The sequence below is a fragment of the Dendrobates tinctorius genome, unplaced genomic scaffold (assembly GCF_039654945.1).
Source record: "Dendrobates tinctorius isolate UK_male_01 unplaced genomic scaffold, ASM3965494v1 ptg000121l, whole genome shotgun sequence".
NCBI lineage: Eukaryota > Metazoa > Chordata > Amphibia > Anura > Dendrobatidae > Dendrobates > Dendrobates tinctorius.
The window spans coordinates 5,271,226-5,298,348 of record NW_027361789.1 but is presented as its reverse complement, the minus strand read 5'-3'; the positions used below and the strand labels follow the sequence as shown (position 1 = coordinate 5,298,348).

The 27,123-nt window shown below is 43.6% G+C and overlaps 1 protein-coding gene across 2 annotated transcripts in view; it reads left to right on the top strand.

Annotated features, from left to right (window-relative positions):
* Nucleotides 1–27,123, top strand: part of GABRA5 (gamma-aminobutyric acid type A receptor subunit alpha5) — a 377,180-nt gene that overhangs the window by 333,994 nt on the left and 16,063 nt on the right. For both annotated transcript variants that reach the window (XM_073541489.1, XM_073541490.1), the window contains exon 9: nucleotides 19,223–19,434. In XM_073541489.1, coding sequence (XP_073397590.1) covers nucleotides 19,223–19,434 — 212 coding nt within the window. The remainder of the gene's footprint in view (nucleotides 1–19,222; nucleotides 19,435–27,123) is intronic.

Sequence of the window (27,123 nt, the reverse complement as noted above, 5' to 3'; positions counted from 1 at the left end):
TTTGCTGTGTGTGGTCTGCAGAACATTGTTTTCTATGTGTTGTGTGTAGTGTGATGTTGTGTTTCTGCGTTTGATGCAAAAAACTTACCAATTGTGAGCCCACTCCAAGTGTCTGTCCACCCCTTCCTTCTTCTTCTGGGAGCTCCTCTTCATCTTGTGATTCCTGTTTTGAAATAAAAGGCAATGAATAGACATATATTACAGAGATGATGGATTTTGGAAATAAAAACTTACCGTCAAACGCTGATGATGCGAGGGAGGGCTCCCAGAAGATGTGCTGTCTTCCTCATGGCCAGACTCCATGGCTGTGGGTGGTGTTCCTGCTGCTGCCATTGCTGCTGCTGCTGCTGCTGCATCTATTGGGCGGCTGTTGAATAAAGAGAAACAAAGGGCCAATGAATATCTTGATATTCCATAGCCCTAGTTTGGAGGAATGGGGGATTTGATAATTACCGTCTCTCATCTGCTGCTGGACTCCCCTCCCGTTGTTCAGCATGCTGCTCCATTTGGGGTGGTGCTGATGGTGCTGCTGAAGATGTCTGCTGCCTTCTCCTGCTCCTGGTTCTTGGCTTGGGTGTCATGTTGAGTGTGGCTGAGGGTCCCACTGTCTTGCTTTTATATATGTCTTGTGGGCAGAGCTACTGAGCATGCTCAGACCAAAAAAACCGGATCCGGCCACTGGATCCGGCTATCGCCGGATCAGGCGCTCATAGGCTTTCATTGTATGAAAAAGCCGGACACGCCGGATCCGGCGTGTCCGGCTTTTTCGCCGGAGACAAAAAATGTTACAGTAGCCGTTTTTTCCAGATGCCGGATCGCGTCACATTGCCGGATCCGGCGAAAATCGGATGAAACGCATGGCCATCCGGCTCGATCCGGCTCTAATGCAAGTCAATGGGGGGGAAACCGGATCCGGCATTGCATTTCGCCGGATCCGGTTTTTGTCAAAAGCGTCAGATCGCGCCTGACGGCGAAAACCTGATGTGTGAAAGAGGCCTAAGGTGCGTCAAAGTTTGCATGAGCAGACGCATAAGTGGGATGCTCATGCTTAGGATGGCGTCGTCTGCGCTTACCAGCCGTGTGCATTCCTCAAAACACTGAAGGACTTTACAGAGGTCTTTCAGCTTCGACCACTGCACACCTGTCAACTCCATGTCTGCTCTCAAAGTGCCTGGCCGTGTATCCTCCCACAAATGCATTATGGCCTGCCTCTGCTCGCACAAATTCCACCATGAGCAGGGTGGAGTTCCACCTTGTTGCAATGTCGATAATGAGGCGGTGGTTGGGAAGGTGGAGCAATCGCTGCAGCTTCTGCATACGAACGGAGTGTACAGGCGACCGGCGGATGTGCGCGCACAGTCTTCGCACCTTATGGAGCAGGGCTGTTAACTCCGGATAATTTTTGAGGAAGCACTGCACCACCAGGTTCAAGGTGTGAGCCAAGCAAGGTATGTGGCTGAGTTTTGAAAGGGCTATGGCTGCCACAAAATTACGGCCGTTATCACTAACTACCTTGCCTGCCTCAAGATGTACACTGCCCAGCCATGACTCAGTTTGTCGCTTCAAGTACTCGGCCAGCACCTCGGCGGTGTGTCTGTCGCCCAAACACATCATCTGCAACACAGCCTGCTGACGCTTTCCACTAGCTGCTCGATAGGGGGACACCTCGTGTGCAACAGTGGCAGCTGCAGATGGAGTGCTCGTGCGACTGCGCTCTGTGGACGAGCTTTCGCTTCTGGAGGAGGAGGAGGGTGGAACGCCTACAGCCAACTGTTTCCTATACCGTGGGCTAGGCAGCACTGTCCCACCACCGCTGTCCCCTGTGGACCCTGCATCCACCACATTAACCCAGTGCGCAGTGATGGACACGTAACGGCCCTGGCTATGCCGACTGGACCATGCATCAGTTGTGCACCTTTCCACTCACTGACTGCTTGAGTGCATGGACAATGTGGGTCTTTCACATGATGGTGGAGGACTGGGATGGCTTTGCGAGAGAAGAAGTGGCGACTGGGTAGGTCATAGCGTGGTACTGCATAGGCCATGAGTTCGCGGAAAGCTGCGCTTTCCACCAACCGATAGGGCATCATCTCAAACGAGATTAGTTTGGCAATGTGGGCGTTCAAACCCAGTGTACGTGGATGAGAGACTGAGTACTTTCTTGACCTACTCATAGTGTCTGGGAGGGTGAGCTGGACTTGAGAGCTGTATATGGTGGAAGTAGCGGTGGACAGGGCAGACTGAGAGAGGGTTGATGATGGTGATGGAGTTGGTGTTCTTTCTGATGGCCTAGATTCAGTATTTCGTTGATATAACAGTGGGATTCCCTGACTGCTGTGGCCTTGCAACGACACCTCAACATTTGCTGCTGTGCTAACCGGTGGGCTTACAGTGGGGGAAGCAATGTAGCGTTGCTGACTACCTTCTTTGTGATCAGTTGCACATGTGGCACTTGAGGTTTGGTGTTGTGTCCACGCTTGCAAGTGCATGCTGGTTAAATGTCTAAGCATGCAACTGGTATTCAAATTTTTCAGATTTTTCCCTCGGCTAAAGGTCTTTGCGCACTTCTTACAGATAACCTTGGCCTGATCATGAGGTTTTTGTTCAAAAAAGTGCCACACTGCACTCTTCCTACTTTGGCAGACATTTTGCGACCTAGCACTCTGTGATGTTTTGACCCTCTAGACAAGCTGTCCAGCAACTCTTTTGATTTTTGGAACCTGTCTTTGGAGTGCTCCGGGCCTGCCAGTTAACAGCTGTTGCGATGTTGATGTCTGCTGTGGATGCTCCTCATCTGAGCTATTGGAAGCAGCACCCTCTTCCCCCAATGGATGCCAATCTGGGTCAACAACTGGGTCATCCATCACCTCCTCTTCAATGTCATGTGCACCTTCCTCTGTGTCACCGTGTATGGTGGTATAGTGTGCGGGAAGGGGCACCTGAGTCTCATCAGGGTCAGAATCTGGCTCTGTACACTGCGAGGACAATGTAGTGCTCTGAGTGAATGTACCAGCAGAATCATCTATCAGCGGCTGTGCATCAGTGCACTCCATGTCAGATTCATCTTGGCCTGGGTAATTCACCATTTCACTTGATAATCCAGGCATGGTATGTGAAAACAGCTCCATGGAGTAATCAGTAGTATGGCCTGCGTCATCCTTCAATCTTGGTTGTGGTGAAAGACACAAGGAAAGGTTTGGTTCATGAACATGAGCCTCCAATGACGACTCAGTGCTTTTACTTTTTACAACTTCAGAAGAGGAGGCGATAGAGCTGGAGGCTGTCAACAATGTAAGACAAAACTTTTTCCTGATGCTCTGGCGTTAAAAGCGGTTTGCCAACTCCTAGAAAACTAAGCCTTCGAAGCCTTATGGAGCCAGACGATGACGCAGGCTCAACACCTCCTGCATTTGGTCCTATTTTGCTTTTGCCACTACCATCAGATCCACCACCAACACCATCATTACCAGCTGCCAACCCCCGCCCAATTCCACGGCCTCTTCCACCAGCCTTCCTCATTTTTGGTAGAAATGTAGACAAAATCCTACAAACTATATAGTAATGTAAAACAAGGTACAAGGTGTCTATAGGACAGGGGACATTTAGATTTTCTGCAGACACTTTTGACACTTGGATTATGTGAGGCTCACTGAATATCACAGCGCTATGTCACAGGCTCGATGGCACAGGTGTGAAAAAAGTGACTACAGGATAAGGGAGATTTTGAATTTCTGGGAGATTTTGAATTTCTGCAGACACTTGTGGACACTGGACACTTGGATTGTGTGAGGCCCACTGAATATCACAGCGCTATGTCACAGGCTCGATGGCACAGGTGTGAAAAAAGTGACTACAGGATAAGGGAGATTTTGAATTTCTGGGAGATTTAGAATTTCTGCAGACACTTGTGGACACTGGACACTTGGATTGTGTGAGGCCCACTGAATATCACAGCGCTATGTCACAGGCTTGATGGCACAGGTGTGAAAAAAGTGACTACTGGATAAGGGAGATTTAGATTTTCTGCAGACACTTGTGGACACTGGACACTTGGATTGTGTGAGGCCCACTGAATATCACAGCGCTATGTCACAGGCTCGATGCAGCAGGTGTGAAAAAAGTGACTACAGGATAAGGGAGATTTTGAATTTCTGCAGACACTTGTGGACACTGGACACTTGGATTATGTGAGGCCCACTGAATATCACAGTGCTATGTCACAGGCTCGATGGCACAGGTGTGAAAAAAGTGACTACAGGATAAGGGAGATTTTGAATTTCTGGGAGATTTTGAATTTCTGCAGACACTTGTGGACACTGGACACTTGGATTGTGTGAGGCCCACTGAATATCATAGCGCTATGTCACAGGCTCGATGGCACAGGTGTGAAAAAGTGACTACAGGATAAGGGAGATTTTGAATTTCTGCAGACACTTGTGGACACTGGACACTTTTGGATTGTGTGAGGCCCAATGATTATCAGAGCGCTATGTCACAGGCTCGATGCAGCAGGTGTGAAAAAAGTGACTACAGGATAAGGGAGATTTTGAATTTCTGCAGACACTTGTGGACACTGGACACTTTTGGATTGTGTGAGGCCCACTGAATATCAGAGCGCTATGTCACAGGCTCGATGGCACAGGTGTGAAAAAAGTGACTACAGATAAGGGAGATTTAGATTTTCTGCAGACACTTGTGGACACTGGACACTTGGATTGTGTGAGGCCCACTGAATATCACAGCACTATGTCACAGGCTCGATGCAGCAGGTGTGAAAAAAGTGACTACAGGATAAGGGAGATTTTGAATTTCTGCAGACACTTGTGGACACTGGACACTTGGATTGTGTGAGGCCCACTGAATATCACAGTGCTATGTCACAGGCTCGATGGCACAGGTGTGAATAAAGTGACTACAGAATAAGGGAGATTTTGAATTTCTAGGAGATTTTGAATTCCTGCAGACACTTGTGGACACTGGACACTTGGATTGTGTGAGGCCCACTGAATATCACAGCGCTATGTCACAGGCTCAATGGCACAGGTGTGAAAAAAGTGACTACAGGATAAGGGAGATTTTAAATTTCTGCAGACACTTGTGGACACTGGACACTTGGATTGTGTGAGGCCCACTGAATATCACAGCGCTATGTCACAGGCTCGATGGCACAGGTTTGAAAAAAGTGACTACAGGATAAAGGAGATTTTGAATTTCTGCAGACACTTGTGGACACTGGACACTTTTGGATTGTGTGAGGCCCAATGAATATCAGAGCGCTATGTCACAGGCTCGATGCAGCAGGTGTGAAAAAAGTGACTACAGGATAAGGGAGATTTTGAATTTCTGCAGACACTGGACACTTTTGGATTGTGTGAGGCCCAATGAATATCAGCGCGCTATGTCACAGGCTCGATGCAGCAGGTGTGAAAAAAGTGACTACAGGATAAGAGAGATTTTGAATTTCTGCAGACACTTGTGGACACTGGACACTTTTGGATTGTGTGAGGCCCACTGAATATCAGAGCGCTATGTCACAGGCTTGATGGCACAGGTGTGAAAAAAGTGAATTGTAGAATTGGGCAGAATAGGAATCTCCCTAGAGTGTAGGTCTGTAAGAACGGAACAAGTCCTCCACTTATCCTTCCACAGTGACACACAGATAGCTTCACTGTGGCTGTGATAACAGCCTTTACACGGTACTGTGTGAGGAGCGTACACCGCTGTATGGTGTGAATAAATGCATGCTCAGTACCTTAGAAGGACAAAAAAAAAAATTGGGATTGCTTTTAAAAAAGCAGTTTGCAGAGCAGTGGGGAAACAGCAATGCAGCTGTCAGGAAGCCTTAGAAGGCAGCCTAACAACCAACACCGCTGATCCACCATAATATAGCCTCCCCTTGCACTGCACACACAGTGACTGGTGTGTTGCACAGGCAAAATCGCTAGCATCAGAAGCAGTTTTTTTGTCTTCTTCCCTGCCTAACGCTCTCCCTACAGAATCAGCAACCTCTCCCTATGCTAAGATCGGCAGAAGTAAGATGGCGGTCGGCGTGCACGCCCTTTTATAACCCCTGTGACGCCCACCAAAGCAAGCCAATCACTTGCATGCCCTTCTGAAAGATGGTGGCGACCCCTGCCTATGTCATCACGTTGCCCACAGTGTCCGTGGATCCTGATTGGCTGAAAAAGAGCGCTAAGCAAACTTTTAAAACGCGACTTTGGCGCGTAAGTCGCCGACCTCGTGGCCGACCTCATCCTAGGGTCGGGTTTCGTTTCATGAAACCTGACTTTGCCAAAAGTCGGCGACTTTTGAAATTGTTCGACCCGTTTCGCTCAACTCTACTCATTACAACATCATAAGGCAGAGAGTTCCATAGTCTCACTGCTCTTACAGTAAAGAATCCGCGTCTGTGAGTATGCTAAAACCTTCTTTACTCCAGACATAGAGGATGCCCCCTTGTCCCCGTCACAGGTCTAAGAGTAAAAAGATCATTAGAAAGGTCTTTGTACTGTCCCCGCATATATTTATACACTGTAATAAGATCACCCCTAAGCCTTCGATTCTCCAAACTAAATAACCCCAAGTGTAATAACTTGTCTTGGTATTGCAGACCCCCTAGTTCCCTAATAACCTTGGTCGCTCTTCTCTGCACCCGCTCCAGTTCAGCTATGTCTTTCTTGTACACCGGAGTCCAGAACTGTACACAGTATTCTAAGTGTGGTCGCACTAGTGACTTATATGGAGGTCAAATTATGTTCTCCTCATGAGCATCTGTGCCTCTATTAATGCATCCCATTATTTTATTTGCCTTTGCAGCAGCTGCCTGACACTGGCCACTAAATGCGAGTTTGTCGTCCACCCATACACCCAGGTCTTTTTCAGTGACCGTTTTGCCCAGTGTTTTACAATTAAGCACATAATTATACATCTTGCTTGTTCTATCCAAGTGCATGACCTTACATTTATCCCCATTAAAGCTCATTTGCCATTTATCAGCCCAAGCTTCTAGTTTACATAAATCCTCCTGTAATATAAAATTGTCCTCCTCTGTATTGATTACCCTGCAGAGTTTAGTGTCATCTGCAAATATTGAAATTCTACTCTCTGTGCCCCCTACAAGGTCATTAATAAATATGTTAAAAAGAAGCAGGCCCAAAACTGACCCCTGTGGTACCCCACTGCTAACCGTGACCCAGTCCAAGTGTGCTCCATTAATAACCACCCTTTGTTTCATGTAGCATAGTTCTCCTAGTTAACTTTGTCGCTTACCTCATGTGCAGGTATTGCAGTAGCTTAGGTATCCATGTTTATGACCACTAACAGCTGACTAGCTAACTAACTGTCATTATGTGTGTGGCCATAACTATGGATACCTAAGCTACTGCAATGCTTGCACATGGGGAAAGCAATATAGTTAATCAGAAGAACTATACTACATTTCTAATTGGAGGTATTTGCTAATATTACTACACCTATTACATTTTGGGATAGGATATTGGAGATGGGATTACTCCTTTAAGGACTGTGCTATGCATAATAAGTGAGTAGACTATACACTAAGGGATGATGCTATATATAATAAGGCTACATTTCTGCATGTGCTGTTCATTTTTTTCTCAGACAACACACAGACCCACTGAGTAAGTCCTTTTCTGATCTTCAAAAGCATATCAGAAAAGAATATGGTATGAGTCTTGCAGATCTCATTCTTGGGTCCGTGATCTTCACAGATGTGTGAATGGATCTATGAAACTAAGTCCGTGTGCCATCCAATAAAAAAATTTGGCAGGTCATGGACATTTCACACAAATTTGAAAATGTGGCCTAAGGGATTTTACAAATAACAGTATTACTCCAAGTCACACAGTTCAGATACAGAATACTTACATCCAGTGACCGCTGACATCTCATCTGATTAGAGCCATTTGCTGTTGATTCTTTTCCATCTGGGTAGATCTTCATGTCGACATCTCCCAGCCACGATTCACCTTTGTCACGATGATCACTGCAACCCTGGAAATAACAAGGTCACATACATTGTATGCTGTATATGCATTTATTTCATCCATATTGCACCCATGACCATAGATATGTACAAAATAGAAAGAGTGTGGTTAGAAACCACAGCCAGCTCACCAACCAAACCCGCTGGTGCATGGAACTTCGATATGATGGGACGAGATATGTTAAATAAAAATTAGGTGATGTTCCAGCTCCTTAAAAATTAAACTTTATTGGTCCTGGTTAAAAAATGTTGCAGTGGTGAAAAAAATCTCTGTACAATGTGATTCCAAGGGGTTAAAGCGACGTGTTTCAATCTCACCACCTTATGTTTGCTTCATAGATATGTACCCCACCATTTATATACAATCAGCCACACATCATTAAAAATATAAAGTGATAACCGAGCTCTATGTCTTCCATTAGCCATAATCTCTGGCACCCAATAAATATAAATTAAAGGAAACTTGTCATCAGTTTTGGCCAATATAATTTATGGCCATTACCTTTCAGAGCTGATATACACTCTTCTATGATGCTGTATATCTGCCCCAACCCAACTTGGAAGAGAAGGAAAATAACTCCTGTACGAGGGTTGTCGCTTGTCCTGGTTCAGCGCCTCCAATCTTCATGTGATGCCATCCTACTTCTTGCTTCATGTGGATTATTCGTCCCTGCGTCATGCACAGTTTCCTCAGCATTGCGATCCTGCGCAGGAGTACAAGTACTGCAGTGTGCAGGCGCTGGGCCTCTCTGCCCTTTCCTGGCACCTGCGCACTGCAGTACTTTGCTCTGCTCTCAACCGGGCAGAAAAGTACGCCTGTGCCGGAGCGCGACATGAAGCAAGCAGGAGGATGGCATCGCATGAAGATGGGAGTCTAATCACATGCTGTAGTACAGCCAATCAAAAGGCAGTATAAAATATAGGAGCTGGCAAAAGAATGCTATTTTATGCCTAACAGCTGATCCTAATGCATAGCCAGTGTCAGTCAGGAACGGTGGAGTGGTTACAGGCATTGCTCTGTATTCTCAGTGCGGTGACTGAACCAGTGCTAGTGCCGCCCCCGTGACTGATGTCGGAACGCAGCCTAGGGAAATAAAGTTAATTTTCTCCCCCACAGCATTTGGCTAAGTGCAGGCTCCAGGCAGGTAAGTAATGCTATTAACCTGCAGATTAACCCCACATCTGAAGTTTAATAGTGTTCTTTTCTGGTGACAGGTTCCCTTTAAATAGCTTTTGGGCCCACTTCATTGCTTTAAATGTCTTATCTTAGATATGGTAGAAAAAATGGAGGCAGTACGCCAGCTTTTAGAGGTGAAAAAAATTGCTACTTAATAGCCCATAATGGGGACGTTTCAGCTCCAAGTGTGAGCCTTTCTCAAGCCTTTCTCACTGAAAATATGTAGCGATGACTGTAACCATGCCACCGGTCCTGACTGCTACTGATCAGGCATAAAATAGAAAGTCTCACACTTGGAGCCGAAACATCGCCGTTGCATCTGCGCTGGGGCCCGAAGGTGGAGGGGGAACCTTGCAGGGTGTTTAATAAATTAATAATGACAGCAATGTGGCCAGAGGCTTCAAGGGGCCCATAGCCAAATTGCCCTCATCATAGGTGGTGTGCCAGGCAGAGATCGATCCTGCGGCTTAGCTGCCTATGGTAAAAAATGGCAGCAGAGACGCAGGAACACGTCTTTAGCTTCCTTCCCAGCATTTTCTCTGTGACACAGGTGCTAGCGTGTTATCACTCTGCGTACTTCTGTGTAATATAGAAACTTCCCGGCAAAAAGAAGTAGTCTATGCTACGAACAGTGTTTTGTTGTTTTACAATACAGGCAATACACTGGGTAAGCATTAAACTTTGGAGGCAATACAGTGGGCAGCAATTACCTGGGATGGCAATACAGTGGGGAGCAATAAACTTTGGAGGCAATAAAACTAGGGAAGCAATAAACTGGGTGAGCAAAAAACAGGAGGCAATAAAGTGGGGAACAATAAACTGGGGAGGCAATACACTGGGGTAGCAATAAACTGGGGTGGCAATACACTTGGGGAGCAATAAACTTTGGAGACGATAGAGTGGGGAGCAATAAACTGGGGAGGCGATACACTGGGGTAGCAATAAACTGGGGTGGCAATACACTTGGGGAGCAATAAACTTTGGAGACGATAGAGTGGGGAGCAATAAACTGGGGAGGCGATACAGAGGGGAGGCAAGACACTGGGAGAGCAATACACTGGGGGAGCAATGCACTGGGGAGGCAATAAACTGGAGAGGAAATATACTGGATGGAGCAATACAGTGTGAAGGCAATAAACTGGGCAGCAAGACAGTCGGGGAGAAATACATTTGACAAAGGACGATGAGAGGGGGTTGGTGGAGGTTTGGGATGGGAGTAAGACACTGATTAAATGAAAATTGTCAGCAGTTTTGGCCTTTATAAGTTACGGCCATCACCTTTCAGAGCTGATATACAGCATTCTGTAAATCTGACATGGAGAAGGACTTGGGGATCCTAGTTAATGATAAACTTACCTGGAGCAGCCAGTGCCAGGCAGCGGCTGCCAAGGCAAACAGGATCATGGGGTGCATTAAAAGAGGTCTGGATACACATGATGAGAGCATTATACTGCCTCTGTACAAATCCCTGATTTGACCACACATGGAGTACTGTGCACAGTTTTGGGCATCAATGCTCAGGAAGGATATAATGGAACTAGAGCATGTACAAAGGCGGGCAACAAAATTAATAAAGGGGATGGGGAACTACAATACACAGAGAGATTAGCAAAATTAGGGTTATTTAGTCTAAAAAAAGACGACTGAGGGGCTATCTATTAACCATGTATAAGTATATAAGGGGACAATATAAATATCTCTCTGAGAATCTGTCCATACCAAGGAGTGTAACAGTCACAAGGGGGCATTCTCTGCATCTGGAGGAGAGAAGGTTTTTCCACCAACATAGAAGAGGATTCTTTACTGTTAGGGCATTGAGAATCTGGGATTCCTTGTCTGAGGAGGTGGTGATGGCGAACTCTGTCGAGGGGTTCAAGTGAGTCCTGGATGTCTTCCAGGAGCGTAACAATATTGTATCTTACAGTTATTAGGTTCTTTTGGTCTTTTGCAAGGTGCTGAACAAGTGGCATGGAGAGCCTTTAAAAGATGTGACCTTCAAATTCCTTGGCAACAGCAGGGCACCGAACTTGAACAACTCGTGGACAACATGCTCACAGCATATCATTTGATGTAATGCAATGTCACTAAAAATGCATTTTCTACATACTCACTTGGACTTTTTTCCAGCCAATCTTGGTGCCGTTAGCGATGAACATGGTGAAGGATTTCGCAAAGACATTGCGCTGATGGAGAAAAGGTACCAGGGAAAGTTGAGGACGTCAATGCTGGCTGACTATTGCTGGAATCTTGTTCGAGAAGCATCTAACATGGATTATATACGAAAGTCGTCTGCAAAACACTTTTGAACAATTGCTTTTGCTACTGACTTCGATTCACATGTATGTAGTGTCTGGGACGTCATAATATAGAGTATAAACTGTTGTTTCTTAACCTCTTACTGCCAGCTGATGGAATAGTACATCAGCTGGCAGTATCCCCCGCTTTGAGGTGGGCTCTGGCAGTGAGCTCACCACAAAGCCGTGACATGTCAGCTGTTTGTAACAGTTGACATGTGCCCGCAATAGGTGCAATCGGAATCGCGATCTGCCCACGCCTATTAAGTAGTTAAATGCAGCTGTCAAACTCTGACAGCGGGCATTTAAATGCACTTCCAGATGCCGGTCCGGAAATACGCATAGCGACGACCCCGTCACATGATCGGGGGTCATTGCTGCATTGCCATTACAACCAGAGGTCTCCTTGATGCCTCTATGGTTGTTGATGGCAGATTGCTATTAGAGCCACCTTGTGACCTGTAATTCTCCTGCATAGAGGTGATCTGAGCATCACCTCTATGTAGCAGAGGCGATCGCGCTATTGCAGCTTCTAGCTTGCTATGGAAACTATTGAAGTATGCCAAAAGTAAAAAAAAAGGGTGTTTAAAAATATAAAAAAATAAAAAAGCATAAAAGTTCAAATCACCCCCCCTTTCGCCCCAATCAAAATAAAACAATAAAAATACAAACCTACACATATTTGGTATCGCCGCATTCAGAATCGCCCAATCTATCAATAAAAAAAGTATTAGCCTGATCGCTAAACGGCGTAGCGATAAAAAAATCAAAACGCCAGAATTACATTATTTTGGTCTCCGCGACATTTCATTAAAATGCAAAAGCGGGCAATCAAAAGAACATATCTGCACAAAAATGGTATTAAAAATGTCAGCTCAGCACGCAAAGAATAAGCCCACACCCAACCCGAGAGCACGAAAAATGGAGGCGCTAAAGGTCTTGGAAAATTGCTCAATTTTTTTTTTTTTTAGCTAATTTTGGAAACATTTTTCACTACTTAGATAAAAGAGAACCTAGTCATGTTTGGTGTCTATGAACTTGTAATAATCTGGAGAATCATAATGAAAGGTCAGTTTTAGCAATTAGTGAACCTAGCAAAAAAAAAAAACAAAAACAAATGTAGGATTGCACTTTTTTGCAATTTCATCGCACTTGGAATTTTTTTCCCGTTTTCGAGTACACGACATGGAAAATCAAATGGTGTCATTCAAAAGTAAAACTAAGCCATCACACGGCCATATTAATGGAAAAAAAGTTAAGGCTCTGGAAAGAAGGGGAGCGAAAAACTAAAACAAAAAAATTTGAAAAAAGCTCTGGTTATGAAAGGGTTAAAAACCTTACGTGATGCAGACTTTTGGAGCACATATTCATGTTAAGCATATCAAAGTCTATAAGATACAATAAAATTTTCTCAGTGGACAAAATCTTCCCTGAAATTTGTTGCCCAGTGATATTTTCTTATACCGATTTTCTGTTTTTTTTAGAAGAAACTTAGCAACATTTCAAGTAACTAAAACATGTCTAAACACTATTGTGAATTATAAACAGTTACAGAAACTGCACTACCAAATTTGGTCATTATTCAGAGATTACTCCTTTTTGCTTGTCTCTTGTATTCCTGCATCGGATCATCTCTTATAATTGTCCAACAGTATTCCGCAAGCATTGATGGATTCTATTTCCTTTGATATCTTTTCTCCATAGTCACAATATCTTGGTGGAATCTCTCACTGTGCATGTCACTGCTCCACAGTTTAGTGCAAATAAGTCTAGATGCGAATGTAAGAAATTAATCTTTACAGCCAAGATCTTTATAAGTTTTAAGGAGATTTTCCACCAACTCTTTATAGATATCTGCTTTTGTATTTCCCCCAAAAAATAGTTACCATGAATGTGAATATTACCCATGCAGCCTTTTTCTAGCCCTGGAACAAAGGAGAAACTTCTCTTTTTTAAGAAGCTTCCAAATCTGAGGTCCAATAAAGAATCTTTACTTTATTCAAACTTAGAAATTTATCAATAATATACTTGTATGCTTTTGTATTATTATCCATTGCTTTTCCAAAGTTCTTCATTAGGCTCGACTTGATGCGCAATGGTGGTAACAAAATTTTATGTGGGTCAACAAGTGCTGGATGCAGGACATTTTTACTCCCTGGCTGAAGTGAATGTCAGAGATGCCAGTCTCTTTTATTGTAGTGATATTTTCTCTGCATGACTATCCCACATACTTTGTGTATTCACCCTGATGACCAAGTAAGAAGGAAAGCCCCTTTAAATCACCACAGAAGGACTACAAATGTTGGTCATAGGTCAGACACCTGTCTAACCAAATGGAATTGAAGGTAGCACACTGCCAGTATGCTGCAAGTTTGTAGGCTTTTTTGATCAAATCCTCCATTCATCTGGATTATGACTTATCTTTAGAGCTTCCACTAAACTGTTGATGTTGTTGATTGCTAAAAGAGCAAACGTCCACGAAGAAGTATTGGACAAGATTGTTTTCACAGTTGCGGAACAAAGGAATCTGAACATCGCTTGCTTAGAGATTCCACTGCTGTAGCCTGGAACCTAAGATATCAACTGCTATTTTGGGCAGAACCAAATCTTTTAACACGACCATTCAGTTCACTCTGTATTATAAGTAGGGATGAGCTTTCCGATATTGAAATATCGGAAATCGGCCCGATATTTGCGATATCGGAATTCCGATTTCCGATTCCGATATTTTTTTCACATCGGAAATTGGAAATCGGAAATCCCTTAATGCTTCAGCCTCTGAGACTCTAACCCTCACCCTAACTATCCCTAACTCCTAACCCTTAACCCTTACTACTAACCCTAACCCTAACTAACCCTAACCACTAACCCTAACCCTTACCCTAACCCTACTAACCCTAAACCCTAACCCCTAACCCTGCTAACCATAAGCATAACCATAACCCTAACCCTACTAACCCTAACCCCAACCCACTAACCCTACTAACCATAAGCATAACCCTAAACCCTACAAACCCTAACCCCTAACCCTACTAACTATAAGCATAACCCTAACCGTAAACCTTGGCTCTACTAACCCTAACTAACCCTAACCCCTAACCTTTACCCTAAGCCTAACCCTAACTATCCCTAACCCCTAACCCTTAACCCTTACCACTAACCCTAACTCTAACTAACCCTAACCATTAACCCTAACCCTTACCCTAACCCTACTAACCCTAAACCCTACTAACCCTAACCCTACTAACTATACAGTAAGCATAACCCTAACCATAAACCCTGACTCTACTAACCCTAACTAACCCTGACTATCCCTAACCCCTAACCCTTAACACTAACTCTAACCCTGACTAACCCTAACCACTAACCCTAACCCCTAACCCTTACCCTAACCCTACTAACCCTAAACCCTAACCCTACTAACCCTAACCCCTAACCCTAACCCTACTAACTATAAGCATAACCCTAACTGTAAACCCTGACTCTACTAACCCTAATTAACCCTAAACCTAACCCTAACTAACCCCTAACCCTTACCCTAACCCTACTAACCATAAACCCTACCCCAACTAATCCTAACCCAAAGAAAAAACACCGCTGTTAAGAAGATGGTGACCAGTTTTCCTGCTACAGCTTTCGCTCTGTGCATTTTTCTAGCGATTTTTTTGCTCCTCTGCCTCTGCAAACTCCTTCCCCATTATCCTGAGGTGTTTCTCCTCCATTTTATCCATTACATAGCACTGTAGTGGTCATTTTGTAATTCCGATTTTTTTCTCCCATTGACTTGCATTGATATCGGAAATCGGAAATTCCGATATCCGATATTTTCCAATATTGGAAATCGGAATTCCGATACAATATTGGGCAATATCGCTCATCCCTAGTTATAAGGTGTGGTTCCATTGATGTTGCTGACAGAAAGTCTGGGTTGTGAGAGGAAGATGTTTCATGAAACCATGCACCCTCTTCTTCAATACTTGCCTCTACTAAAAATGTTTATGGTTCTTTTGGAACAGGCAGTTCTGTATGTGGCACTGGGTGTATTGCAGATGGAATGTTTAGATACTGTACAATCCACTTCCTTGAAATTCCTTTGATAATGGGGAGTATCATGTAAAAATAGCAATTGGTGGTGTGATCGGTTGCCTCTCTCCAGATCATTGGGACTGCAAAAGGCATAGATATCCTCTTCCCATGCAACCACTGGGTATGAGGTGTTGCACATCTATTGCAGCATATGTGTGAAGTCCAACTTTTGTCCTTATCTCCTATTCTGCAGCCAAAATACAGGTTGTAGGCTTTCCTTATCATGGTAGTCAAGTTTTATCTTTATGACGTAAAAATGACTACTCCGCTTATGTAGCAAAAACTATCCTCTTTGTTAATGCAAGAACGAGGCATATCTGACAAAACAGATGTCAATATACTTAGAAATGAAGCTAAGAAATCCTAAAACTATACACCTTACACAGAGAGTAATTATAACAATAGGTGATGAAACTGTAACTGGGATTACATCATCGGAACTGAAGCTGTCTTTTTTCATTGGTCACCCTAAGATAATAGAATACTAAAGGCTCAATAGACTAAATAGATGATGTAATAGACAAGCTACTAACAATGCAATAATGTTGATGAAGATGATGATGAAATAACAAAGACATTATTTTTCTATAAGCCTGCATGAAAGGTGTCATAAGTAATTACTACCTCCTCTCGATCATGAAAATTAGAGATAATCCCCAAATTTAAGCATCATATTCGTTTTCAGCACCACAAAATTAGTTGCATTCAAATGTTTTCATTTCCGAACCAATTTAGCTGTAGAACAGTGTAATTGATCTGAGAGATACTAAATGAATCTGGAGAAGAAACAAACATTGGACCTTCCGTGATAAAACCAAGCACCACACTTATAGCTACAACTATGTACATCACTGCGTATAACTGTTTTTCATGCAGTAATCTACTTTTTGTAAGAAAAATGAAAATGTTGATATATCTTACATGTTTCATACTCCTTTGCTTCAGCTTTGGTGAGGATCGTAGACAGCAGAAACATTGGTAATAATGACATTACTTGATGTCTTGCTTAGGCCTGTTTAACACTTCAGTTTTTTGTGTCAGTCAAAATCCGCCAAAAAGGCGGAAAGCGGATCCGTTATTAACTGATGTGAACGGATGCCACCAGATCCGTTTTTTTGACGGATCCGCCGAATGAAGAATTTTAAAGGAACCGCTGCCCGGGAAGAGGGGAGACAGAGAGAGAATTTTTTTCGTCCGCCAGAAAGGATTTCAGGGTTAAATTCCCGGCTGACTTCCTTTCTCTGGGCATGCGCACTGTAAAATGAGGATCCTGCAGCAAAAAAAACGTTGCAGGGTCCGTCCAGGCATGTCGGCAGACGCAAAAAATTTGGCGGATCAGCAAAAAAACGGATCCAACGTCAAGATCCGCCGGTAATGCAACTCAATGGGGAAAAAAACGGATCCGCCAAAAAAAAATAGCGGATCCGTTTTTTTCAAAAACTGGCGGATTTTGACTGATGGTCAAAAACGGAAGTGTGAGACAGGCCTTACCACCATGCTACTCATAACATTTCTCCTAATGTCTCCTCTTCTGTTGGGTAGCACATAGGCTCCTCCAGCTGGGCCAAATTACTGGCCAACACTTCTATTTAATTTTATCATGAGCAAATTGTAGCTTAACTGACCAGCCACTTAAAAGTGCTGGCCAGCGAGCCAGTTGCAGATTGAGTATGTTGATCAATCTATACGATGTCTTTATTAAATACAAGAGCAACAATCAACTTTTAAACTACTAGCTGGAGAACAATGATGTATTGAAATTAATCCATTATTTTACTAATATGTCAGTTACTTATCTGTGTTGAAGTGTTGTTAATAAGGAGAGCTTCTGTGAAGGATAGACTCATCAGTAAAGTTGGGTTCTACTCAAACCTGTGTAAAATGTTTTAAATATTTATTATTATTTCTGTGTGTTTCTTTTTTATATGCTGTATATTGTTTTATTATTTATTACACTTACAGCTCTGGCAAAAATTAAAAAAACACTGCAAAATTTTCAGTTTGCCTGATTTTTCTCTTTACAGGAATATTTTTTAATAAAATGTAAAATGTTCTTTTATTCTATAACCTACCGACATGTCTTTGAATTTCCAAGCACTAAATTTTGTATTTATTTTCAGAAAATGAGAAATGGTCAAAATAACAAAAAATGCAATGCTTGCAGACCTCAAATAATGCTAAGAAAACAAGTTCATAATCATTTCGAAACAACAATACTAATGTTTTAACTCAGGAAGAGTTCTGAAATGAATATTTTGTGGAATAATCATGATTTTTAATTACAGCTTTCATGCATCTTGGCATGCGTTCCAGCAGTCTTTCACACTGCTTTTGGGTGACCTTATGCCACTCCTCGTACAAAAATTTAACCAGTTCTTTTTTGTTTGATGGCTTGTGACTATCCATTTTCCTCTTGATTACATTCCAGAATTTTTCAATGGGGTTCAGGTCTGAAGATTGGGCTGGCCATGACAGGAATTTGATGTGGTGATCCTTCATCCACACATTGATTGACCTAGCAGCTGTGTGGCATGGTGCATTGTCCTGCTGAAAAAAACAGTCCTCAGAGTTGCGGAACATTGCCTGAGCAGAAGGAATCAATTGTTTTTCCAGGATAATCTTGTATGCAGCTTGATTCAAACGTCCTTCGCAAAGATTAACCTGCCCAATTCCAGCCTTGCTGATGCATCCCAGATCATCACCAATCATCCACCAAATTTCACAGTGGGTGCAAAACACTGTGGCTTGTACAATTCTCCAGGTCTCCTTCTAACCATTAGGTGACCAGGTGTTGGGCAAAGCAGAAAATTAGACTCATCAGAGAAGCTTACCTTACTCCAGTCCTCTATGGTCCAAACCTTATAGTCTTTGTCAAACTTCAGCCAGGCTCTCCTTTGCTTCTGATTGATGAACGGCTCATTTCTAGCTTTACATGACTTGAATCCTGCCTCTAGGAGCCTGTTACGAAATGTTCTTGCCATGCACTTCACCCCAGCTGCCATTTGCCATTCCTTTTGTAGGTCACTTGATGTCGGTCATCCTGGTCAGTGGAGAGTCATTTTTGCCCTCTGACCGTCTGTAGATTTGTTGTCCCCAATGTCTGCTGCTTGACTTTGTTGTAATGGACTGCCGTCTTAACAATTTTAAGGATGGAGGCAACATGGCACTCACTGTATCCCTCTGCTAGTAAAGCCAGAATTGAGTCCTTCTTTTCGTCTCAAGACTTTTATTTTCAAATCCTTTGGCATGGTTAAAAGTTATTTTTTTCATTCCTATTACTTTTGGGATATTACTAGCACTTGTTTTGCCATCCAGTTTGTCCTATTGCAAGAGGATTGTGAAGACCACAGCAGGGATTTTTTTATACTTTCCTTCGCTAGATAAGATTTGGTTCAGGTGATCACCTAATCAGAAGCACATTAAGTATAATGAGGTGTACTCTGGTTGGAATTCAACTGACACTGGAATGGAATGGCTGACAGACTTGTAGAGAAGTTGATTTTTATAAAACTGTGCAGTGGTCTCTTAATTTTTTCCAGAGCTGTATTATTTGAACGTATTGCCTCTTGTTGTCAGTGTTACTTTACATTGAAGTTACATAAATTGGAATTTAGACACAACAAAAATTATGAACTGAAATTTTCAACTTCTTATTCACAGGTGTTACAACAGTGCTAACCATGACAACACTAAGTATAAGTGCTCGGAACTCACTACCAAAGGTTGCTTATGCCACTGCGATGGACTGGTTTATAGCTGTGTGCTATGCCTTTGTTTTTTCGGCACTCATTGAATTTGCGACTGTGAACTACTTTACCAAAAGAAGCTGGGCCTGGGATGGAAAGAAAGCTCTTGAGGCTGCAAAAATAAAGGTGCTTTCTTTTACTTAAATTTTAGAAACCAGAATATCTCTTTATCTTCAGTTATTTAAGAATTACTTTGGGGAAAATATGAACTAGATAATGTGATGCTGAAACATTTCTAAAAAGGTCAAATTCTTATATTTTATTCATGAAAAAATGTTGATAACAAATTAGAGAGTTACTTTATACAAAGAGAACAGTTTCGGAAAGCACAGAAAATATTGGAAGAATACATATTAGCTGGACTGCTGTAAAGAACATATCATTAATAATTCTGCCCAAGTGGATGGTTCCCTGGTGTTTACATCCACTCATTTGTAAGCAGTAATCTAAAAGCAGGTGCATAAAATGCTAAAATATAGTTATAGTTAAAACGTTTGAGATTTATTTTATGTCTTCATTCTGTCTTCTGTATATATGAAAGGGAGGGGGAAACACTAGAAAAGAGTAAGATCTGATTGCCAACAGCCTTTTAATACCCATTGCTGTTTCCAGCTAGGCAACAATTGTTTGAATTATCTTTATTGAAAAAGCATCCTGTAGCCTCTGATTTTTCTATATTTGACTCTTAAATTGCTTTACTTAAAGGTATATTTATATTTAAAATATGCTTTGTTACTGAAATTTGTACATTTGTTTCATGTTTACAAAGCTTTTGTTCATTTTATTTCACATTTTCAAATGGAAGCTTTTTCCATAAAAGACAAACATAAGAATGCTCCTGGAATGTAAAAATATGAGATATGAAGTTATTTCACATTTAAGGTGGGCTTTCTGTATTCAGAAAACTCCTATCCCCAGTGTTTGAATATGTTTGGTGCAACAACTTCATTCCTATCTATGAGTGTTTAGTTGCTGGATTTATATGCGAAAACGCTTAAAAATCGTGTACAGAACGCCTCCCATGCATTCCTATGGTATTCCGCACATGCTGTGCTAATGCTGCGCTTTTTTCCGCGGCGGAATCGCATCGCGGAAAAAATCGCAGCATGCTCATTCTTTTGTACGGAATCACAAAGAATTGCCGCGATTCCGCACCCATAGGAATGCATGAGAATCGCTTACTTCCCGCATGTGGCTATGCCCACCATGCGGGAAGTTAAGCGTCTCATGTGCGGTTGGTACCCACGGTGTGGAGGAGAGGAGACTGTCCTCCAGGCCCTGGGTACCATACCCCTGTAAAAAAAAGAATAAAAAATAAAAAATCGGGGTATATTTACCTTCCGGTGTCCCGCGCTGCATTCCCGGCCTAGCGTTCCCAGTAATGCCTTGTGGCAAGGCCCTATAATGACGTAGTCTCGCGTGACTCTAGCGGTCTCGCGAGATCGCTATAGCAACACGAGACTACGTCATCACAGGTCTCGCAAGGCATTACTGGGAACGCTGAGGCCCGGGAATGCAGCGCGGGACGCCGGAAGGTAAATATACCCCGATTTTTTTTTTTTTTTTTTTTTAGCATTTTAACATCCTATCTTTTACTATTGATGCCGCATAGGCGGCCTCAATAGTAAAAACCTGGTCACACTTGTCAAACACTATGTTTGACGAGTGTGACCAACCTGTCAATCACTTTCCAAGCGATGCTTCAAATCGCTTGGAAAGTGCTTGAATATCGCACGCGAAAATCGCGGCAAAATCGCGATCATAATCGCGGTAAAATCGCGGTGAAATCGCGCTGAAAAAAATGCGCGATTTCTGGGAAGGAGTCCGGTTTTTAGTGAGCGTTTTAAAACGCTACGTGTGCACATAGCCTAAAGCAGACTGCAGAATCTGGAAAGCAAGAATAAGTCAGCTTAAAAAGCAGAACAGTCATCAAGGGGTTAAAACAGCTGTAAAGGTAGATTCTGCAAGGATGAAGCTGCATTTAATGCCAGTACAGGCCCATCTGCAAAGCATATATGGTGGATAGATTCTGTTGCAAGCAGCCATATGACAAATAATAAGGATATCTTCACTGACCTTAATGAAAGCAAGTCAGAAAAGGTCATCTTAGCTAATGGTTACTATATGACTTCAGAAGCAGTAGGAGACAGCTACCTCCACTGTCCACTTTCCTCATCACAAATCAGAAAGATCCCAGTAAAGGATGTTCTCTGTGTTTCCAGCCTTGAAAGCAATCTTCTGTCAATAAAGAAGCTACGCAAAAGGGGAACATAGTTACTTTTAGAGATAATCAAAGAAGGGTCACACTCTTGCAGAAGGAAAAATCCAAGATGAATTTTATCAGCTAAAATACAAAGAAAGAGTGTACAGTGCTAGACAAGATCTGCATAAGACCTGTATCCATGTATGGCTCAGACGTCTTGGGCACAGAGAACCAGAAGCTATAAGGAAGCTAGGTCAACTTGCAAATGATGTTGAAATCAACCAGTGTAGTCAAATGATGAAGTGCACTAGCTGACGTAAAGGGAAAATGTCCATAAAATCCTTTCCTAAAAAATGCACCACTAGATCTGCACAGCCACTGGATCTGATACATACAGATGTATGTGGTCCAATGAGTGTTCAAACCTCTAGAAAGAATAAATATTTTCTCAAATTTATTGATGACTACTCCAGATATACAGTCGCCTACCTGCTTCACAGTAAGGATGATGTTCCACAGAAACCTGAAGAATATCTTGCTGTAGTGCTTAACAATTTTGGAAGAATACCAAAAGCCCTGTGTGCAGATAATGGAACCAAATATACAAGTAGTAAGGTGCAAACCATTTTGAAAAAGGATGGAATCGTGTTCCAGACTCCCATTCCCTACAGCCCAGAACAAAATGGCATTGCAGAGAGAAAGAACCGTACTCTCTGTGAAAGTGGAAGAAGTATGTTGTTTGATGAGAATCAACTTACAAAGTATTGGGGAGAAGCCATCATGACAGCTTGCTATCTTCAAAACAGACTGCCAGGTAAAGCCACAAATAAAATTCCATATGAGCTATGGAGCTACGCCTAACCTGAAGCACCTCAGAATATTTGGAAGCAAAACATTTATGCATGTTCCCAAAGAAAAACGTTCCAAGTGGGAATCACACGCAAAGCAAGGAGTCCTGGTGGGCTATAGCGAAACTCAAAAGGGATACAGAATCCTGCACCCAGAAACCAACACAGTAACAATCAGGAGAGATGTAGTGATTGATGAAAACTACAGCTCAAATTCCATGAAGTTACACCAGTTATTCAACCTAAGAAGCAAGAACAAGAATCTCTATCACCAAACCCAGATACCGAAAAGGAAAACACTGAAGTGTGGATAAGCTCTGAAACCACCAAGGAAGACACAGAAGAACCAAGTCAACCTCCAGTCAGTAGATCAGAAAGGCCAAACAAAGGTATCCTAGCTAGATGTCTTTCCTATATGGTCAGAACTCTCCCATAAAGAGAGCCACAGTCATGGCAAGAGATGCAAAAAAACTGCCTGTCCACGAGAAGCAGAAGTGGATAAATGCCGCTAATGAGGAGATGGAGTCCCTTCACCAACTCCAGACATGGGAGCTTACTGAGATACCAAAATGAAAAAGAAATTGCAAAGCTAGGTGAAATTCTCAACCAGCACTCTAAGAATAAGGACCTTGGAAATGTGAGATATTATTTGAGAATCCAAATCCAGAGAGAGGAAGATGGGAGTTTTCTTCTCAACCAAAAATCTAAAATTTCCGCAATACTAAACCAGTTTGAAATGTCAGAAGCCAAAAGTGCATCAACACCAATGGATCCGTCCTACTTAAAGTTGCTGCTATCCAGCAATGAGAGTTACAGACAAGCAGTGGGGGCGCTTCTGTACATAGCAACCACAACTCGTCTGGATATCACAGCCACCGTCAGAATTCTCTGCTGATGTGTAAGGAAGCCACGCCAAAGAGACTGGAATGCAATTAATAGAATTCTTCAATATCTTAAAGAAACTAAAAGGTTAAATCTGATATCTGCATCCGGAGATCTCACTCTCAGAGGTTATGTGGATGCAGATTGAGCTGGAGATTTAAGTGATCGGAAATCAACAAGTGGTTACTGTGACGGATCTCACAGGGGAAGGGGGAGTCAAATTTGCTCACCTCGGGGGAGGGGAGAGAAGGACCTAGGAGGGATCGGCTCTCTTGCACCACCACTTGCCTCTGGTCAGCCGGGGAACTGCACCGAGGCCAAATAGTTGCCAGAAAGGCTTCCCTTATAGGTATGAGTTAATGAGGCGCTCCCAGTGAGGGGGGATATAAATCACCTGTCAAGGCTGGTGATATCTAATATATAAAGCTCAAGTGTGTGTATGTATGCATGTATGTGTGTATGTTCGGGATTGGCATCCGCACCGCCGCAGCTACAGCCATAAAATTTGGCACTGTCACACGTCTGGACCCCAAGAGTGTCCTAGGCTTTGTTGTGAAGTGAAATTTTAACCCCGCGCATTCCAATTCACCAAACAATTTTGCCCCTATTTACATAAAGGGGAAAAAGTGTGTGTGTATCAAGCCCCGCCCCTCATTATGATGTCATAATGGTTGCCATGGCGACACTGATGTCATCATAGGTTGCAAGCCCCGCCGCTCATTATGATGTCATAAAGGTTGACTATGGGATGGAGGATGTGTGATGGGTATATGGGCACTGGACTATGGGATGGAGGATATGTATGATGGGTATATGGGCATGGGACTATGGGATGGAGGATGTGTGATGGGTATATGGGCACTGGACTATGGGATGGAGGATATGTATGATGGGTTTATGGGCACGGGACTATGGGATGGTGGATATGTATGATGGGCATATGGGCATGGGACTATGGGATGGAGGATATGTATGATGGGTATATGAGCATGGGACTATGAGATGAAGGATGTGTGATGGGTATATGGGCACTCGACTATGGGATGGCGAATATGTATGATGGGTATATGGGCATGGGACTATGAGATGGAGGATGTGTGATGTGTATATGGGCATGGGACTATGGGATGGAGGATGTGTGATGGGTATATGGGCACTCGACTATGGGATGGAGGATATGTATGATGGGTATATGGGCACGGGCCTATGGGATCGTGGATATGTATGATGGGTATATGGGCACGGGACTATGGGATGGAGGATAATTATAATTTGCTATAACTAACCACAGTTAGATACTATGCCCGGGCAGCACCGGGCTCTTCAGCTACTATATATATATATATCTCCCAGCCATCACTGGCAAAGTTCCTCACTAACACAGTACGGTATTCTGCCACCAGTTCATCATTTGAAATAAGCCCCGTTTGACAACAGGCTTATATTGGGTCAGAAACCAAACCGGGTAGCGTGCAATTGACCAACCAAGCGAGTGGACATACGGATTCGTGAATCGAGATAAAAGAGCAGCCCAAGATTAATTTTATATTTAATCACTGAAAAAGCGCACTAGAAATATACAGGTATATATTTACAAGAACAATTTACAGGTATATAGTCAGGAGTGCAGTACAAAGGTAGGGTATAGATAGGTTGCAATTACAGTGTTATGTAGCATGTGACCACAGTGATGAATCACAGGTCCAAATATTAGTTACGTGGTTCCCTTGGCCACGTCAGATAACTGGTCCTCCTGCCAATAGAAAACTAAGTCCAAAATGCCTTATATCTCTTAGGCTGTTCCCTCCCTCACTCTGTTGCCACCCCTGGGCTTGGCTGCCTCCCTCCTCCCATATCTGAGAATATGATTTTCTGTCCAGAACCATGGATGGCCCATAACTTTCCGCCCCAAGCTCAGAATGGTTCAGTGGTTCTGCCACAGGGTTCCGCTGGATTTTATCTGCACATAGAGACTAAATATGAATACTGCATGTAATTTCTGGTGGCTAAGCTATATAACTCCATAATGCAGGGTGTTACAGGTGGCTGCCAGGCATTGGCGTATGAGGGAAGGAACTCCAATTTGGAATATATGCTCGGCTAGTCTCAGAAATATTGCATTCTGTTATTATAGGTCATTTTCCAGATTCAATACCTCAGAGCCTGCTGTTACTTGTTGTGCCATGGTATCTCCATGTGTTTGGTCAGACAAAGGAAGCCAGCTGGTTGCAGCTCCAGAATATTTCACACCATTGTGTTAAGAGCTTCAAAGAGCTTCTTTCTGGCATTTTAATTAAAGCAAAACATTGCATTGCCTTTTATGGTCTGGGGGACACAAGGGTAGGGGCACATTCCAGTAGTGGACGGAGATGTCCTATAATCCAAAATGGATTCTCCCTCTTCCCTCACAGTTACTTGTTCAAGTTAGGAGAAAATTCAATTTCTTGGTCCAGCAGAAAACAAGTGTCAGTCACATTATTTTCTACATAAGCAGAATATATGTCTGCTACTTATGCAAGTCAAGAAGTAATTTGGTTGAAACAACTTTTGGAAGATTTCGGCAAGCCACTAGCTCAACCAACAGTTATCTATGAGGACAACCAAGGATGCATTAAACTTGCCAGCAGTGAGAAGATTAGTGCAAGGACTAAGCAAATTGATGTAAAACATCACCCCTTATGAGACTTAGTGGAACGTGGTGCACTCGAGTTTGTTTATTGCGAGTCTGACAAGATGATTGCTGATGGTATGACAAAGCCATTATCACGAACCAAGTTTGTGGACTTCAGAACCGCATGTCATGCTCGCGCCTTGGCTGACAGGCACAAGCCGGGGGGTTGTGGCCCCACTGTGCCACAAACCAGACTACCCTGGAAGGGGCGTGACTATGACAGCTACCTCGGTCTTCGCTGGAGCCTCTGATGGTGAGGTCAGGCTTGCGCGGCAGATAGCTGTTGGGTACCACTTCAGGGTGGTGTCTGGCTGTGGCTGCTGATCCCACTCGGGGGCAAGTCACTCGGACAGGTGCTATAGACAGTCAGGTAGGCAAGGCGGGCACGGCCGAGACACAGGGCAAGCAGGCACGGCCAAGACACAGGGCAAGCAGGCACAGCTTGGAGACACAGGGCAAGCAGGCACGGCTTGGAGACACAGGGCAACCAGGCATGGCTTGGAGACACAGGGCAAGCAGGCACAGCTTGGAGACACAGGGCAAGCAGGCACAGCTTGGAGACACAGGTCAAGCAGGCATGGCTTGGAGACAGGGCAAGCAGGCACGGCTTGGAGACACAGGGCAAGCAAGCACGGCTTGGAGACACAGGGCAAGCAGGCACGTCTTGGAGACACAGGGCAAGCAGGCACAACTTGGAGACACAGGGCAAGGAGGCACGGCTTGGAGACACAGGGCAGGCAGGTGTGGTGTATGAAGGAACAGGTAGGGACCTGTTCACACAGCAGGAACTGATACTGGCAGGAAGGAATGGAATATGACGGGACAGGTATGGACCTGTTCACATGAGGGGAGTAGGTATGGATAGGGGCAGGAGTGCGGAGTAGGCGGAGCCGCAGGAGTGCAGAGCAGGCGTAGCCGCAAGAGTGCGGATTAGGTGTAGCCGCAAGAGTGCGGAGTAGGCGGAGCCGCAGGAGTGCGGAGTGATACTGCAGCAAGAGGTTCTACAGCGACAGCAGGAGCGGAGCAAAGCTGAACCACAAGGTCTGTGGAGAGAAGCTGCAGCAAAAGGTTCTGCAGCAGCAGAGCAAAACTGAACCACAAGGTCTGTGTAGAGAAGCTGCAGCAAGAGGTTCTGCAGCACCAGAGCAAACCTGAACCACAAGGTCTGTGGAGAGAAGCTGAAGCAAGAGGTTCTGCAGCAGGAGGAGCAG